We start from the raw sequence: 18,371 nt of genomic DNA, 5'->3' as shown, positions 1-18,371 counted from the left end.
TAAACTTTTACTGATTATTATTGAATTTAATTTTTAATCATTCCAAATTAATTTTTCATGAATAAATCCTAGCACTTAATCAAAATGCTTTCCAAAATGAAATTCTTACTTTTTATAAATAACAAGTTACAATGAAATGTAACCGTTTCCTGTTCCCGAATTTTCCCGCCAAAAAGCACATGGCTTTCAACAATTGTAAACATAGCATTCAATTTGTGATCATGGATTACAGCATTGATTACTTTACTTTGGATATAGATATTCAACTTAAGGTACAGTTAAAGCAATGTTTTTTCTTTCTTCTGGATTACAACTACTTTGAAATATCAGCTTAAAAAATAAAGCTTTTAGAAAAACATTCGTATTTTTGTCTATAAAATTCAAGTAATTCAACATTAATATTATTCAGTTTACAAAATAAATAACATAAAATATTCGTAATTTTTAATATATTTTTGATGGTACGAGTTTGCAGTGGTACGACATCCTAGTGGTACGAGTTAACTTTTTTGGTACGAGTTAACATGGTACGAGTTTCCGTTGGTACGAGTTAACTTGCTTCCAAAGTAATTACACATTTCGCCGAAGTAATCTGACAACTAGAAAATCTTTTAATCGTGCAAAAAAAATTTGGTAACCTGCTGCCCGGTTCGGTAGTTTTTGGTTTTTTTAACAAAGAATATCTTTATTCAAAGTTAATGTGTACTTATCTCAGCAGGGCTTATTTTGAAAACCCTGATAATTCAAATTGTAAAAATCATCAGAATGGAAACAAAGTCGTTTTTAATATGGTAATTAGAATACGGAAAATACCCGTTTCCAATCCGTTAACAACTTTTGTTTACCTTAAGCACATGATTGACCTAGACTTGCCTGTTGATAAGGACGCTTGGAATTTTTTTAAATATTACGCATGTTTTTGAGAAGAAAAGGGCAGTTTTCGTACATTTTATCAAAAGTTTTGTTTTATAATTATACAAAACATTAGTCTGAAAGACAGCATAAGGTAAAATAAAGGGCTTTTTGTTTATAATTGCGTTTCAAAAGCGTTTCCTATTGTCATGTTTACAGGTTCGGACACACCGGCACTTGACTGACTGGTTTCTTTCTACAGACTACAGGCACTTGTTTCTATCCATTGGAAGACCCCCTATCCACATATAATTACGAGGTCTCCCAATGGATAGAAACAAGTGCCTGTGTCTCTATCGGTGAGAAAGTCGACTATTTATATACCATAGCGACATCTAATGGGTATCGTGATCGTTCGCCCTGATTACATGTTCGCCCTAGGTTCGTTCGCACTGAGTTTGTTCGCCCTGGTAATCCGTTCGCCCTGGGTTCGTTCGCCCTATTTTCATTTATGATATGTATATGTTACATTAATGAAAGAAATATATATTTATATATATTAAAATTTATATCTATTAAAAGATAAATACAGAATATTAATTAAATAAAATTCTTGGCTTCATTGTTACACTTTATTTTATAATTACTTTTAATTACAGTTGATTGAATTTTGATTGCTGATTAGGTATAATTAGATATCACTGATTGGTATATGTCCTTGATGGATTAATAATGAAAATAACATTTTTCTCAAATAAAATAGTCAGCTTGGATGGGTAAAAACACTGATGTACAAATTGTTAGGCATGAAAGGGAAATTATTTTCGCAGCTTGGCTTCTTTGATCTCAAGTGTGTTTTTACAAATTTGTTATATGGAAGTGGATTATGGAACCGGTGCACATACAGATACTAACTTAGTTCTCAATACCTTGAAGTCACAATATCTTGTAGTCCTAAAATTTACAGGAACTTATAACCTAGTAGCAGCTAGCTGTATACAACATAATACATCGTAAATATTCGGCGAAATTGTAGACTGACTTCAACATATTCAATTAAATACACACAACACAATACTATACTAAAAAATAGAAATCGTAAATATTCGGCGAAATTGTAGACTGACTTCAACATATTCAATTAAATACAAACAACACAACACTATAATAAAAAATAAAAATCAGGGCGAACATACCAGGGGCGAACAGGTATCAGGGCGAACGGTCTCAGGGCGAAAAGAAACTAGGGCGAACAGTAACTAGGGCGAAACGAAATCAGGGCGGACGGACCCGGATTCCATCTAATGAATAGAATAAGTGCCTGTTTTCGTACACATAACATGCAAATGTAGTTGGAAAGTTCACATTTCAAATCTTCAACCTGTCCTACCTGTAGGGAATCCAGACCAGCTCGCTCCCATTCACGTTTGCCCCATTTCATGTTCACACACTATACTTTCACACATAAAGTCTTTTCACACCCTAGTAACATATTGGAACTCAGGAACACTACCAATTTCATTTTTAATAATTCTTGGTGGTCTTTGATATGAATAAACGTTACCTGATAATCGCGTTTCTTTGTCTTCATTGAACATGACGTCATAAATGAAATAACATCACAAAAAATTAGTAAAATCCATAGCAAAAGAACCAAAATCAGAATTATTACTGTATTTATGTTTCTTTTTTAACAGATTTTGAAGTTACAAAAAAAAAAAAATTCATATAGACTTTGTCCCCTTTCACAGGTAATGCCTGCTTCATATTAAATTGTAAACGAGATTTGGAAAGTGTATTGCTACAAATATTTAGCTATCATATTGTCATACTTGTCCAAACACACATGAGATCAAAGGGGACAAGCTGTTAAAAACAATTATATCTCATCTTTTTTATTTAAAATCTTCAAAGTTTTAGTCATACCAAGCTAAATATATGCATATAAATACCATTTCAATTCTCTATTTTATGAGTTATTTACATCAAAGTAAGTTAAAAGACTTAAAACAACAATCATGATTTTTATACAATGCACTAAAAAATAACACCAAATTAGGCTGTTTACAAATGCCAATAAGCAGTAATCATACATAATTAACATTTAATAATTAATCATCAAATTAATAAAACAAAACATTTATATGATAATTCCTCAAATTTTATTCAAGAAAATAAAATTGTTTGGTCATGGTCATGATGTTGGTATATATGTATAAAAAATATCTAATAATTCCACTGAAATTCTCATACAAATTAGGCTCGAACGTGTAGGGTGTGAAGAGACTTCTGGGGTCAACATGTACAATGTAGGTAGGAATATATGTAGTGTGCGAAAGTATATTGGGCGCAAACAGACCTGATACCCCCTGGCATACATTGTACATATACGGTGAGCATGGTCCCACAAACAGATAACACTAATGTCGATTAAAAGGTATTAAGAGTTAACACTTTCTAAATGATACCTAATGATTTGATTGTTTTCAGGGTTCCTCTTCACCAGACTCACTTAAAGACAATGAAATGCTGCAACCTTTTCAAAAAGTTTTAAAAAAGTTTTCCCTCCAAAAATTTCTTTAGCGTTAAATAATAATATTGTTGTTGATGCTGCAAGCCCTTGATACCAATTCATGAACTGATGCTTCTGAATTCGACAGTTCTGTTTTGTTCTGTTCAGGTATTTTCCTCCATTATATATTGGGGCACTACCACTTGGGATGGTTTTAAAATATTTACATAGATATTTACAGTGTGATGGGGTGTTAAGTTTAAAAAACTTTATATACAAGTAAAACTGTGAATTTTAAAACCAAGTGATTAAAATTATGTGCTATTTACATCAATTTTATAAATTAAAATTCTACTTAGGTTAAAGTTATTGATTTAACAGTGAAAAAAAATACCCCATATTTTAATTTATGCCTTATACCATTACCAAAATATTAAAAAAACAATGTTGGAAACTTAAGGACAGCTTGTTGTCATTCTTGACTTCAGCATTCTTACTTACATGACCAATGACTTCTTTGTAAATTAGTTTTAAAATTTAGAATTGAGTTATCTTCCCTTATTTTGCTTAATTGAAAAAAAAAAAAAACAGTTATGAATTTTTAGTTTTAGTTTCTTGTGTATGATTTGGAATTTAGTACATGTTATGAGGTCCATTATCACTGAACTAGAAAATATTTGTTTAGGGGCCAGCTGAAGGACGACTCCGGGTGTGAGAGTTTCTCACGGCATTGAAGACCCATTGGTAGCCTTCAGCTGTTGTCTGCTCTATGGTCGGGTTGTTGTCTCTTTGATACATTTCCCATTTCAATTCTCAAACAAAAGTAATGCTGTATATATAACGCAGTTGTAAATCAGATTAAAACAGTCAATAATTTTCTTCGTTTATATTTTTTAAATTTACAAACACATCACGTTCCTCATTTATAACATGCATATATTTTCTTAAACATGTTTTAAAAAAGATCTATACTGGGTATACATTTAAGACATATTGTTTTCTGCATTTTTATAATCTAAAAGGACAAATAAGATAAAAAAAAAGAATAAATGTAAATAATAATCCAACATATTAAGAATAGACCTGTCTTCCCCCATCCAGATGCTTTTAAAAAGCGTAGATGTAATTGCCATGTTTCAGTTGAAGAGTAATTTATCAGTTATAAAGGTGAACAGTTCAAGCACTGCTGTGCCACCTTAATTTGATTGTAATAATTATAATGTTTTGATATTATCACGTTTATATATCTGTATTGGCCTTGTAATTAGTCAGAGGCTTGCTGTATTGGCCTGAGGTGAAGCCGAAGGCTAAATCAGGTGGCCAAGGACCAATAACAAGGCCAATACAGAAATACATGAAATAGTATCTTTATTAATTAACTACAGTGTTACCATATATTTTTATTTCATTTCACATTTCACAAAATAATATTTTTTTTTATCCAGAAACGGAAATATCTAAATCTCGGTTTCTTTTTATAAGCATGATAGATGTACATGTACATTTTTTAAGATGAGATATCAAATGATCTGGTGATGTTTCCAGGTGTCTTCAGCCATGTGTCAGCATTTTCTCATCTGATGAAATTTTCTACCCTTTCCAGTCACTGTAAAGTGTTACAAATTACAAAAACACTTATATTTCATACACATAAATAGTAATTGGAAAGGTACTGCCATGCATGTGTTATCATGGTTAATATGCAGAAACAAATTGATTATTGAAAAAAAATATTATGTAGGAGTTGAAATTATATGATTGAAAATGTCAGACCTATCCATTTAAGCCATCTGACCAAAGAATTACAGGTCACCCTTCCACAATGCATATGCCTGGTTAGGGTTTACAAATTAAATAATAGTTTACAAAACATGAGAAGCGAAAGTAAATGGTAAATGTATAACAAAACAAATCAAAATTAAAAAAAATTCTAGGCAAATTCAAAATGGAGAAGGTCATGAAAACTAATAAAGAACAAAAAAATGAACATCTCATTGCAAATTTATAATTCCTGTTTTCATTTCAGATTTCTTAATTAAAATGGCTGACAAACCAAAATCCCATGATGATGAATCCCTCAACTTTGAGAAGTTAGAGAAAGAATTACATGCTGCGGTGGATGCTGATCAGAGATACTGGAGAGAGAATGATGCTAAGTTTAGAGCAGTACATCAAAAAGTAGCGACTTATGATGAATTTAGGTTTGTAAACTTGTCAATTGCTAAGTTTAGAGCAGTACATCAAAAAGTAGCAACTTATGATGAATTTAGGTGTGTAAACTTGTCAATTGCTAAGTTTAGAGCAGTACATCAAATAGTAGCGACTAATGATGAATTTAGATTTGTAAACTTGTCAATTGCTAAGTTTAGAGCAGTACATCAAAAAGTAGCGACTTATGATGAATTTAGGTTTGTAAACTTGTCAATTGCTAAGTTTAGAGCAGTACATCAAAAAGTAGCAACTTATGATGAATTTAGGTTTGTAAACTTGTCAATTGCTAAGTTTAGAGCAGTACATCAAATAGTAGCGACTAATAATGAATTTAGGTTTGTAAACTTGTCAATTGCTAAGTTTAGAGCAGTACATCAAAAAGTAGCAACTTATGATGAATTTAGGTTTGTTTACTTGTAAATGAAATTGTTATACTGTAAATTCAGAACTGTATGTGATATATTTTTATTATTGCAAAAATTGGGATAGGTACAGGTTCCTGACTTAGGACAGACATATACAATATGTGATTACAAGTACGCAAAACCTCCCTATAGCCTGGTACAGTGGTACATGTATAATAGAAAAAATCTCATTCTGATTGGGGCAAGAAATCAACTCACAAAGAAGACAAAACATACAAATGTTTAACCACTCTCTCCAAGAGAAAACCTAGTTTTACTTAGTAGACACAATAAACACAAAATATTGCAGCTTCTTTCTTGCACCAGGTTTAGAAACCTAGAGATTTCCTTCTTTATCGCTATTTTTTTCATTTTTCCGATGATCTTTTTTGTGATAATTTTTCATATCATAATACTCGCTTGAGATAGAAAATTATCACTAGAAACTAAGGGGCACATGGCGTTGCTAATGAAATTGACAACGTCGTCATAGGTAAAATAGCAATAAACAGATTATCATTGGTCATCTCAACTCGATTGCTTTTCTCGCTTTTTGTGTACCGACTCAAGCGAGAAAATCAATCTCGTTGAAATGATTAACGATAATCTATAATTATATTTTAAGTTATAATGATATATTTTAGAGATATTGTCAAAGCTTCACATCTGAAACCCCTGGAGAAAGGTGACAAAATGGAAAGTGTTCAATTCAATCAACCTTGGAATGTTGCTGCAGCTAAAAATTCTGAAACAGAACAGTCAGAAATGGGACAAATTGATAAGGTATATTTAGTGTATTAAATAAAATGTAAAAAATTATATACAGTGAAACCTGGCTAAATATGAAACAATTTAAATGAGAAAACTATCTGCCAAATTAACAAAAAAAAAACAATTAAAAAAAATTTGGCAGGCATAAAGAATAATAAGGCCACACCAATTTAATTTCTTGTTCTACGGATTTTTGGACTCCAAAATTTGGGGCGAGCGAGCGATTTGAAAATTTTAATAAAAAAATATTTAATTTGCAAATTTTTGAGGCGAAGCTTGAAAAGTAAAGGCGAGCGATTATAATTTTTTTTTGTAAACATAAAATAATAGGTTTTGACAATATTAAAACTTGATTTATCACTTGTACTTTGACATTTCTTTAATTTCTGAAGTATTTTTTCCCTGTTCACCAAGAAATAATTAAATCTGGTCTATGTATGTGTGACTGACAATGAGACAATTCTCCATCCAAATCATAATCAGTTTGGGGGCAACCCCTTAATGTTATAAATATCCCTTTTACATGTTTTATGAGGGATCAATATAAGTTTTAATATATTTGTTTGTACAAAAGGGCTCATATTTTCTCATAGAACTATATATCTATCTGGTATTAAATGGTCAAAACATGTCCAAGAATTTAGTAATATTCCTGGACTTTAACCATGTTAACACATTTACTTTAAAAGTTTAATATTATTCAAAATAAGTGGACCCCTCTTTTAGAAAAATTTGTTTAAAATATGATGTAACTCTCCTCTTTTTGAGTACAAAATTCTAAGTGTTCAAAGGTTTTGTATAGAAGAACTATACAAATCCTTGGTATTTCTATTTTCTTTTCTACACCAGTAAAATGACCCCTTGTCTGAGGGAGGGTTGTTCTCAACCTGATAATAACAAACACAGGTCAAAGTACGGCCTTTTACACAGGCCTTTGATACAGACCAAACAGCAAGCTATAAAGTACCCCAAAATTATTAGCGTACACAAATCGAACAGGAAAACCAACGATCTAATTTATATATCCAAACGGGAAAATACCAATGAACAACATCAACAAACGATAACTGCTGAACGACATGCTCCTGAATCAATCAGGACAGGTGCATAAACATGCAGCGGCTATGGATAGTTTTGTTTCGCCAGCAAACAATATAATTGCAGTTGAAGGCAAATCCTTCTTTGTACTTTATTCTAACAACGAACATTTTTTAATAGGGAATATAAGTAAGGGGGAAAGAAATCAATTTTTTGTTCTTCACGGAAATACCCGCTGTTGTAACTTTTTATCGGAGCACTCCAGGTTTCATGCTGAAACAAATATTCTCACAGATATTTACACAGTGTGGTGGGGTGCTTTTGTGTTTAAAATCGTTATATACAGGTTAGACTGTGATTTAACAAATGTTGATATCTTTTTATAATATTTACAAAAAAAAAACGGTGCAGGAAATGGACATGATTACAATTCCGGTTGCGGGAAGCGGGAATATAAAAAAATAAAAAAAATCTGTTTTGAAAAAAATAGGTGCGGGCGGGTCCGTCGAACAAGGGATCAAATTGGTGTGGCCTAAGAATAAGAATATTTATTATTCCAATCAAGGGCCCTTGATAGGCAGTATAACATGTACACATAAAACAATACATCATGATTTGGAAGAGAAAAACTATTTTATATATTGAAATGAAACATTAAAAAGATCAGACAGATGTTATTATCTTCATTCTATAAAAATCACATACATTTAATTCCAGGCAGGATCAGAACTATAAAATCGTTACCATGATTACAATTATCATTGTTATTACATACATAAATTAACATTTTGTCTAACATCTAGACATGTAATAATATAGCTCCCTAAATATTTAAGTACAGATAAATTTTCATTAGTAAATAAACGACTGATAAACATTAGCTGGAAAAACAGGTTACCTCAAGTTTTCCAAAATATTTTATAGGAACACCAAATGAAAAAGGAACTGCTTTGAAACACACAGGAGACCTGTTTAAGACTCAGATTTTTTTAAAATGAAATCCAGGGTTAATTTCCTATTATGTGTTAATTAAGGTGTATATTTGATAACCTTTTTAATGTAAAAAAAATGGATGCGTACACTACAGTACTGCAGAAAAAATTCACACTTCATTACAAAAATAACCATCTTTGGAAGTAATTATAATCCAAGCAAACCTTTTGCCTCTTTTCCATTTACAAGCTTTAGAAGGTGTAAAACCACCATTGATTTTCCCCTATTAGTCTTTGTTAAATTTGCACTTTTAAAAAAAATGTGCAGAATTTATCTTTGTTTCAAATAAAGAAATACTTGGCATGAGTAAAGTTTTATCCTGTCCAGTACTGTAGAAAAAATTTCACATAACATTTCATTGCATATAAGAGAATAACCATCACTGGAAGTTACTCAATCAAATTTCTCTCCTTATCTAACCTGTGTACAAGGTTTAGGAACCATGTAAACCTCAAGTTTACAAAATATTCTATAGAAATCCCAAGTAATGAAATAATAGTGATTTGAAATACTCAAGACAAAATTATGTTAATGAAACAGAAATGTTTTACTGCATTAAAATGTAGGATTAATTACCTACAACTGTCAAATTCAAGGGAATATTTTTTTTAGACCTATTTTCATATACAATCAGATGTGACGTACCATGATTTGGTGGTATTACACCTAGAAACCAGGTAGCTTCAAGTTGCCAAAATTTTATACCGGAACACCAAATAAAAAAAGAATGTTGCTTTGAAACACACAAGCTACAAATTGTACATGAAAATCTAGGAATAAAAAAAAATGTATGATAAAAGTTGGGCTAATTACCCACAACTGTCATATTCAAAGGATTATATTTGTACTGAAAATTCTTTCCATGTAATTTACTATGTTTTTTTTATTAATCATCTTTGAAAGTCTGTATTAAACCTAAATAATTAGATTTATGTATCTATGATAAATGTTGTATTTAAATTGTATAATGATAATTTTAAATCACTTTCCTTAATTTCTATTTCAGAACAAAAATATTCCAAAAACAGGCCAGGAGTTTGTTCAGTATTGGAGACGGTACTTGAAATCCCTCGGGGAGCAGTATATATATCTCATCAGTATAGGTGGAGAAAATTTAGCAAACATTTTCAAGACAGAAATTAGTTTTGGACTTCTTGGTGACATCGTAAAAGCACTTGAAAACAAAATAGTTGATAGTGACAATGAAAAAGTTGTACTAATACTTAAAGGACTTAGCCAGACAAACCGATTTTCACTCTCTGTACAATTTTTAAGTTCTAAAGAAAAGGACCTGTGTTATACATTATTTGATAAGTTAAGGACATCATTTAAAGACAGTGAAGAAATGATGGTAAAACTGGATAGTTTGTCTGAACTCTATCAAATAAAACAAAAATAACTTTATTGTTTAATTTGTTTTTAAGCTTGAAATTGCCTCAAGGAATATGTGTGACAGAACTACACTTTGAGCAAAGGTTGAGGGAGGTGTACATGTATATGTTGATAATAGTAGAATTATGGGCGATATTAGTGAATCTAACCTTTTTTGGTAGATTTAAAGTGAAAAATATTTTTATTCAAAGAAATAGGGGGCTGGTGTTTTGTAATTTCAATGAATACTGAATTCAATCTAAAATTATATGTCGATGTCGTCATCTGTCTTCATCTTCGTCTGTCTTCGTGGTAGTCTTTCGTCGTAAACTATTTAAAAAATCTTCTCCTCTAACAACCCATTGTTGGATTGCTGTCACCGAATTGATAGTTTTAACAAAATTTTGCAGTTTTTTGTTATTATCTTGAATATTATTATACATGTTATAGATAGATATAAACTGTAAACAACAATACTGTTCAGCAAAGTAAGATCTACAAAAAAGTTAATATGACCAAAATTGTCAATTAACCCCTTAAGGAGTTATTGCCCTTTAAAGACAATTTTACACAATTTGTTCATCAAGTTTGGCAAACTGTTTGCTAACATTTAAAAATATAGGTGAGCGATTCAGTCTCTTGAAAGCCTGTTGTTTTCTTAGCAACTGGTATTTAGAGACATTTTTTTTCATATTTATTGAAGCAGATACAAGTTTTGTGTAATCAAATCCTCCTTCAGTTTTCAATGAAATCACTTCAGATAATGTGGTCATCATATCTAAGGTCAAGGTCAATATCACATCTTCTCATCATGTTGTTCTATATAAGTTTTCCTTTCTAAGAATGAGTTGATAGCATGAAGTTCATTTATATTTTTGTCTCGCCCTTGACGAAGTCAAAATGTAATACAAAGGTGTCAACAATGTATTAGTTTGTGATTAGGTCTAGTTTATGGTGAACCACTAGCACGGTTCTTATTATAAGAAACGGGTCTAGGTGAAAGGGTCCGTTTCTAATAATTTTGAAAAGGAAGGAGTTTGACTTTAAATCTTGAATTATGCACAAAATGTTTTTAACAAAAGAAAGTTTACGTCGAAACCATGTAAGTATGGCTAATACTGTTCTAATTAAAGCGGAAATAATTATCATTTTGGTGGAAAAAGAGTTGCACAACACATAGTCACTAGTTTAAAATGCTAATCAAATATAAAAAGGAATACATCTTCGTTGGGATAAGTGGTTTCTAGATGACAAAAAAACATCTGAGGATTCCGTGGACACAGCAATAATATCACTTACCTAACAGAATTGTCTAAATCGTCATTATTCGGATCGTCGTCATAGTCCATCATTGGAAAAACGCTGAAAGTCGCCGTTGGTTTTGGTGGCAGTATCTGTTTCCGCCAGAAGTGGCCGTTATGGTTATGCACCGTGACTAGTGGTACAATTTAGGTCACTGATATCAGTATGCAGTTAGCATTGGCACATCTCCAACATCCTAACCAAGGAGATTATTTGGCCCCTTCCCCTCAGTCATGATTTATTGACTTTGAAACTTTGCTTAGTTTACATGTATTATTTTGTGATTAGGTCAGTTCATTGGAAGCACTAGTGGTATGTCAATGATATTTGGTATGCAACTGTACACGAATAAGCATTGACATATCTAATTTTTATGGAGATTTGTTTTATCCCCCAACCCCCTTCAGTCATGGTCCATTGCCTTTGATGCTTTTGCTTAATTTACTTGTATTAGTTTGTGGTAAGGTCAGTTTAAGATGAACCACTAATGTTAAATCAATGGTATGCAAATTTATGGGCATTTGCCAGTTTATTTACATGGAGATCATATAACTACCACATCTTTATTTTGGCTCATTGACTTTGAAACTTTTACATAGTTTACAAGTTAATGTTTATTTAGGTTTGTTTAAAGGGAACGACTGAAGAGATTTCGATGGTATTTGGTATACAGTTGTATGAGATATAAAAAAGAAGAAGTGGTGTGATTGCTAATGAGACATTGTATTAGTATTGGCAGACATCATTTCCTTTTTGCTTTGTTCACATGTCCAGTGTCCTTGATCTCATTTTCATGGTTCAGTGACTACTTGAAAAAAAGTTAAGATGTTTTGTAATTTTAAATTCTCTCTTATTATCTATACTATTAAACGAGAAGACTTCATTTTGTGTGTCGCTTATCCTCCTTCCACAATAAATTAATCATTATGCCTCTGTGTCCTATAGTTACCATGCATACTCGCATTTGTCATCCATTCTTATGATTATTCAGATTGAGTTAATTTTGGAGAAAAACAAAAAAAAAAAGAATCCGGATATGATTCCGTCATCAGACTGACTTTTAGTCATAGATGAGACTTCCGGTTTGAAACATGCACAAGTACAACCAATCGTTTGATAGATAACAAAAATGAAAAATAAATAAGCCAATCAGAGCGTTCTCCATATAATGGTGTTTAGATCGCAAAAACCACAACTATTATACCTCCTTAGAGAGGACAATTATTTTTCGCGTTTATCTACATGTAAACAACGATTATACCGCTTTAATATATAGCGTCTCTCTGTATTCTGACTACTGTTTTCTTTGAAATGTTAAATTTTTAAGGGGTCATACCAGTTGCATATATATTAAAATAAGTAAAACATGTGGAAACAAGAATCACAGTGTCCATAGTACACGGATGCCACATCGGCACTATATTTACTAAGGACTTCAAACCATCAAAACTACCTCGACCAAAAACTTTAACCTGAAGCGGGACAGACGGACGAACATGCGAACGGACGAACGCACGGATGCACAGACTAGAAAACATAGTGCCCAAAAATGGGACATAACAAACTATTGTTGAAAGTGAAAGTAGTGATTTGGCAAAAATGAAAGTTAGATAGAGATAAGAGGGAGGCATGACCTTTTTCGGGACGTCGGGATCGGGTGTTTTTAAGCTCGGGATTCGGGGATTGATCATTACGGTATCCGGAAAATATTTTTCGATTTCTGGATTTCTGGATATGAATTTCTTTAAATTCTGCATCTCGGGATTTCATGTTTTTAAGCCCGGGATTTCGGGATCAGGACCCATCCGACCACCCCTCAAATTAGCCTTAGTCGGTCTTAGTGATTTATACAAGATTCATATTCTACCATTGGCATGTTAATAAGGCTCTCAAAAGAAAAATCTCTGATGGATTGTCATAGAAGCATATTTTATGATACTAATAATGGTCTATATATAAGCAGTTATATTTATTTCATGTTTGAAGCGGTGCAAATTTTTAATTTAATATGACTTTTACCAAAAGATGCATTGTAACAAAGGAGAAGAATAATTTTGGTTTGAGGCCAGAAACACGAACATAATTAAATTTAACAGAAAGGAAACAAATATCGGACTTTGGAAAAAGGGAGAGGGCTTTTGATACCTTTTATGAAATTCTCCATACATAATATATTTTACAAATAATCACCCTACAACAGTTCACAAGCTGTATATACCCGTGGGTGTGTTCTAGTAAGTAATAAGATAGCTAACTATATTTGGTATGTGCGTATTTTACAAGTTCCTCATGACCTTTAGACAGTTTTCACTTGACCTGGACCTCATTTCACGGATCAGTCGAGTCCATATTTCAGATACTATAAGCAATAAGTCTAGTATATTTGGTGTATGAAATAACTGTAAGATGTACATGTCCAGCTGGTAGGTGTCATCTGACCTTGACTTCATTTTCATGGTTCAGTGGTTGTAGTTAAGCTTTTGTGTTTTGGTATGTTTTTCTTATACTGTATTAATGGGTCTACTATATTTGGTGGTATGGAATGATTGTAAGTTGTACATGTCTAGCTGGTAGGTGTCATCTGACCTTGACCTCATTTTCATGGTTCAGTGGTCAATGTTAAGATTTTGATTGTTTTGTCTTTTTTTCTAATACTATATGCAATAGGTCAACTATATTTGCTGTATGGAAATATTTTTTTTTATCTATATGTCAGTCACATAGGTTTTGTTTGATCTTGACCTCATTTTCACGGTTCATTGCTCTGTTAACTTTTTGTGTTTTTGGTATGTTTTTCTTATTAGCAGTGGGTCAACCATATTTGTTGTATGTAAGAATTGTTAGATGTACATGCATGCCTGGCATGGTTCGTCTGACCTTGACCTCATTTTCATGGTTCATTGGTCAATGTTTAATTTTCTTAGTTAATGATAAGTTTATGTGACAGTTGTAATAAAGCTGACTATCAACATAATATTATACACCTATTGACTGGGTGTGAGGGTAATAGCAAGATACCAACTATTGCTTGAGGCGAAGCCAAGGGCAATAGTTGGTATGCGAAGGGACAACAAACTTGTTATTACCCGCACAACCAGTCATTAGGTGTTTTATTATACTGAACAAATCAACTTTATAAAAAGTTCACATAAATCATCTGAAAGAAAAATGTCGCATAAACATGCACATGATGAACTATATTTTTTTTTTTAGTTTTGGTTGTATTTATAAATATTTCATTTACTGTAATCAAGAGTCAAGACTAGGAAAAACTCCCATGCACAAAATAAATTCTACTAGACTAGCTAAAGTATTGTACACAGACCCATATAATACAATTTACTATATTTAGATCTTTTAAAAATTCGTCGCGAAGTTTCCTTATCTTTTTCTTTATTGCTTCTGGTAAGTGATATATTAATTTAAAACTAGAACAGACACAAATAGATTTAAAAAAATTACGATATCATATTGCCGTTGCCAAGCGCAAAAATTCAAGTGAAAAAATTTGTGACGTCATTATTGTCCAATGAAGAATAAGTATGAAAAATTACGGGAAATATGTTGATGAAACTATTAACCGGGAAAATAGTCTTTGTAAAGTCTATTAACTGGCAAATAGTTTGTGGAATGAAATAGCACAATTATTTCATTAATTTTTGTATAGAAAAAATATACTGAGGTGTAATAACAGTGATTAGTAAAGAAGGCGAGACATTTCAGCGTGTTCACTCTTGTACTTTAATTGTTTATAATCCTTTATGTTATGTAGGTTTCTGTCTGTCGTGTGTCCATTGTCTTTGATCTCATCCACTACTTGAAAGAAAAACTAGTGAAATTTTGTAACGTTGATTTTTTATCTTAAATATGAGTAACCATATTTGATATGTGTGAGTGTACTCAAGGTCTTTATGTCCGTCAGACAATTTTGACCTAGCCCTTCTTTTATGGATCCGTTAACAAGGTTAGGTTTTCGTGGTCACTTTCAGATAACACAAAATAGAAAACTTAAGAATGAGCAACGAGATTCCCACCAAAAACGGGAGAGGGGGAGGTGATATCAGGTATCCAAGGGCGGTGAGCAGATCATGCTCCACAGCATTAGTTCTGACTTATTTGGTGTAATGATTATAAAGTGTCACCTGACCTTGACCTTCATGGTTTATTGGACTGTTTAGTTTTTGTGGTTTTGTCTATTTATCAGATATCACAAGCTATAGGTCAATTATATTTGGTATATAGAACGATTGTATGGTGTACTGTCTGTCTGGCAGGGTTAAGTTGACCCTGATCAATTTTCATGGCTAATTGACTAATGATAAGTTTTCGTACTTTTGTCAGTTTATCACATACTATAAGTAAAAGCCTAATAGGTGAACTTTTTTGTGTATAAAATTATTGAAGGTGCATATGTTTGTCTGGCAGGGTTCATATGACCATGATTTAATTTTCATGGTTCATTTGTCAATATTTAGTTTTTGTGGTTTGATCTGTTTCTCTGGTACTACTATAAATAGTACCACTATATTTAGTGTATGGAATGATTGGAAAGTGTACACGAAATCTTTGATCTGACTGTGGCATCAGCTTCATAGACCATTGATAATGTTAAGATTATGTGGTATTTGGAGTAAAACCTCCATATAATAAACTGACTATAAATCATTAGTAAAAAAATTAATCTGGTATCTGTGATGAGTTCATATATGATAAGACGCTCATCCATGTTAAAAGACCCGGACAAAATCGTAAAAGCCCAAACATACCTGTGATGACAATAACAGCTTCTCGAACAGGATTTTTTGTCTGTGAAAACTAAATACTAAGTTGTGATGTAACTCATGTTTATTTCGGCTGTATTCGTCTCTCTTCGGTTAGGATTCAGATAATTGGTTTTATTGAAAATGTTTCTAAAGCCACTTTTATAATTTTTTCTTTTTTTTCAATATCACATTAAAAAGATTAACGACAACGTGATAAAAATGACGCACACCACTTGCTTTTAATTGAATGATGTATGTATAACCACCATCACTGTAAATACCATGATATAACATTTTTTATTGGAATTCATAGATTCTACATATACATCTAACTTGTAAACGACACATTTATTACTTAATATTGATACATATTGTAGAAAATTATATTATCTAGATATATAGATGAGTAAATTATTCATGGACATAGGGAGCATTGAAAAAGCAATAGACTGTGTTATTGAACCAATGGGAATATAATTTAATTATGAAGAATTGACCTCGTTTTCGCTCAATCAATTAGCAAATATATTAGAATATTTTCCACGCTAGAATTAATTCCTTCGGTAGATTTATTTTGTCCCGTTGTAAGTGCTAAAAAATTCAACACACGACTTTCTTTCTTCATCAAGTTTTTTTTATTGGAAGTATAACCCAATACAAAATTTAATCCTGGTATCTATGATGAGTTTATTTACAACCGCTTCTGTGCTGACATAAATTACCATTGGTATGGTCATATATATAAATTAACTGTTTACAAAAATTTTGCATTTATGAAATACTAAGGCTTTTTTTACCCAAGGAATAGATTACCTTAGCTTAGCTGTATTTGACAAAACTATTAGGAATTTTGGTCCACAATACTCTTCAACTTCTATCTTTATTAGTAAAATTGAGAAAGGAAATTTATTAGACCCTTTTAACGTTTATGGATTCGTGCGTCACTGATGTGTCTTTTGTAGACGAAACGTGCATCTGGCGTAAATACAAAATTTAATCCTGGTATCTATGATGAGTTTATCCACGATAACGACAATTGGCCTGGAACTTTTATGACGTTTCATATCTTATTGTTCTTCGTTATGTGTTGGAGGACGTGCTTTTTGATTACAGACCCTTGATTGTTTCTGTTGAATTAATGTCTAACTTATATAAACTCTAAATGATTTAGACTGGACATTTGGTGCGATTGTCGTACAACAACTATATAAAACCATGATAAATGCACCATTTTCTACATAAGAACATGTCTGTACCAAGTCAGGAATATGAAGGTTGCTATCTATTCGTTTGATGTGTTTGAGCTTTTTTATTAGGGATTTTTCTTTTTGTACTTTTGTGATTTTACATTTTGGTATATAGACTATTCAACACTAGTTGTATTATCTATTTTTGTCGATGTCTCAGTGACGTTTATCCTACATCTTTTCTTCTTAATATTGAGGCTACACAAATCGAAATTGAGTTCTTTGACTCTTTGAAACCTGTCTCTACCGCGGTATCCAGGATGTAAAACTCTATGCGTATACACCATGAAGATTTTTCTTAAAAGAGTGTCTTAATTGTTCCAACCATGTTGCACTTAATATCTTCAATTCAGTTGCATACAAATTCAGAGAAAGATTCACTGGAAATAATCTTGTGTCTTGTGGAGAATTGTCTCATTGGCAGTCATATCACATCTTCTTTTAATTTAAAAATGAATTCATGAACAAACAATGTAACTAAAGACAACAGTAGTATACCGGTGTTCAAAAGTCATAAATCAAATGAGAAAAAAACTAATCCGGGATACAAAGTAAAACCGAGGGAAACACATCAACTATGAGAACGAAACAACTGAAGAGCAAAATTAAGCCCCAACAAACATCAACTTACATAGAAAAGTAAAATTTTATAACTGCTAGAGGTAATATAATAAAGAATAAGATTGAATTTAACAAATCTTTTGACGCGTAAAAGACCAAATCAGAAATTCATAACAATATCTCTGAAATGGTCCATTACATTAACAATATATTGACAACAATGATGTTTTTTTTTACAATAGTTAATACGATTAAAATTGTTTTAAGATTCTCTTCTACAACTTTAAGATTCGATTATATTCAAAAAAAAAAATAACACTTAATCCAATTTTGCTGAACTCATTAT

At 31.8% G+C, this 18,371-nt stretch overlaps 1 protein-coding gene across 1 annotated transcript; it reads left to right on the top strand.

The window, feature by feature from the left end:
- Positions 1 to 868: 868 nt before the first annotated feature.
- Positions 869 to 10,185, top strand: LOC143059353 (dynein axonemal assembly factor 19-like). The gene is made up of 4 exons (XM_076232835.1): positions 869 to 1,006; positions 5,391 to 5,565; positions 6,624 to 6,762; positions 9,788 to 10,185. The coding sequence occupies exons 2-4, from the start codon at positions 5,405 to 5,407 to the stop codon at positions 10,178 to 10,180; spliced, it is 693 nt and encodes a 230-aa protein (XP_076088950.1). The 5' UTR covers positions 869 to 1,006; positions 5,391 to 5,404; the 3' UTR covers positions 10,181 to 10,185.
- The last annotated feature ends 8,186 nt before the right edge of the window (positions 10,186 to 18,371 follow it).

The sequence above is a fragment of the Mytilus galloprovincialis genome, chromosome 14 (genome assembly GCF_965363235.1).
Source record: "Mytilus galloprovincialis chromosome 14, xbMytGall1.hap1.1, whole genome shotgun sequence".
Taxonomy (NCBI): Eukaryota; Metazoa; Mollusca; class Bivalvia; order Mytilida; family Mytilidae; genus Mytilus; species Mytilus galloprovincialis.
This window is presented reverse-complemented; position numbering and strand designations above follow the sequence as displayed.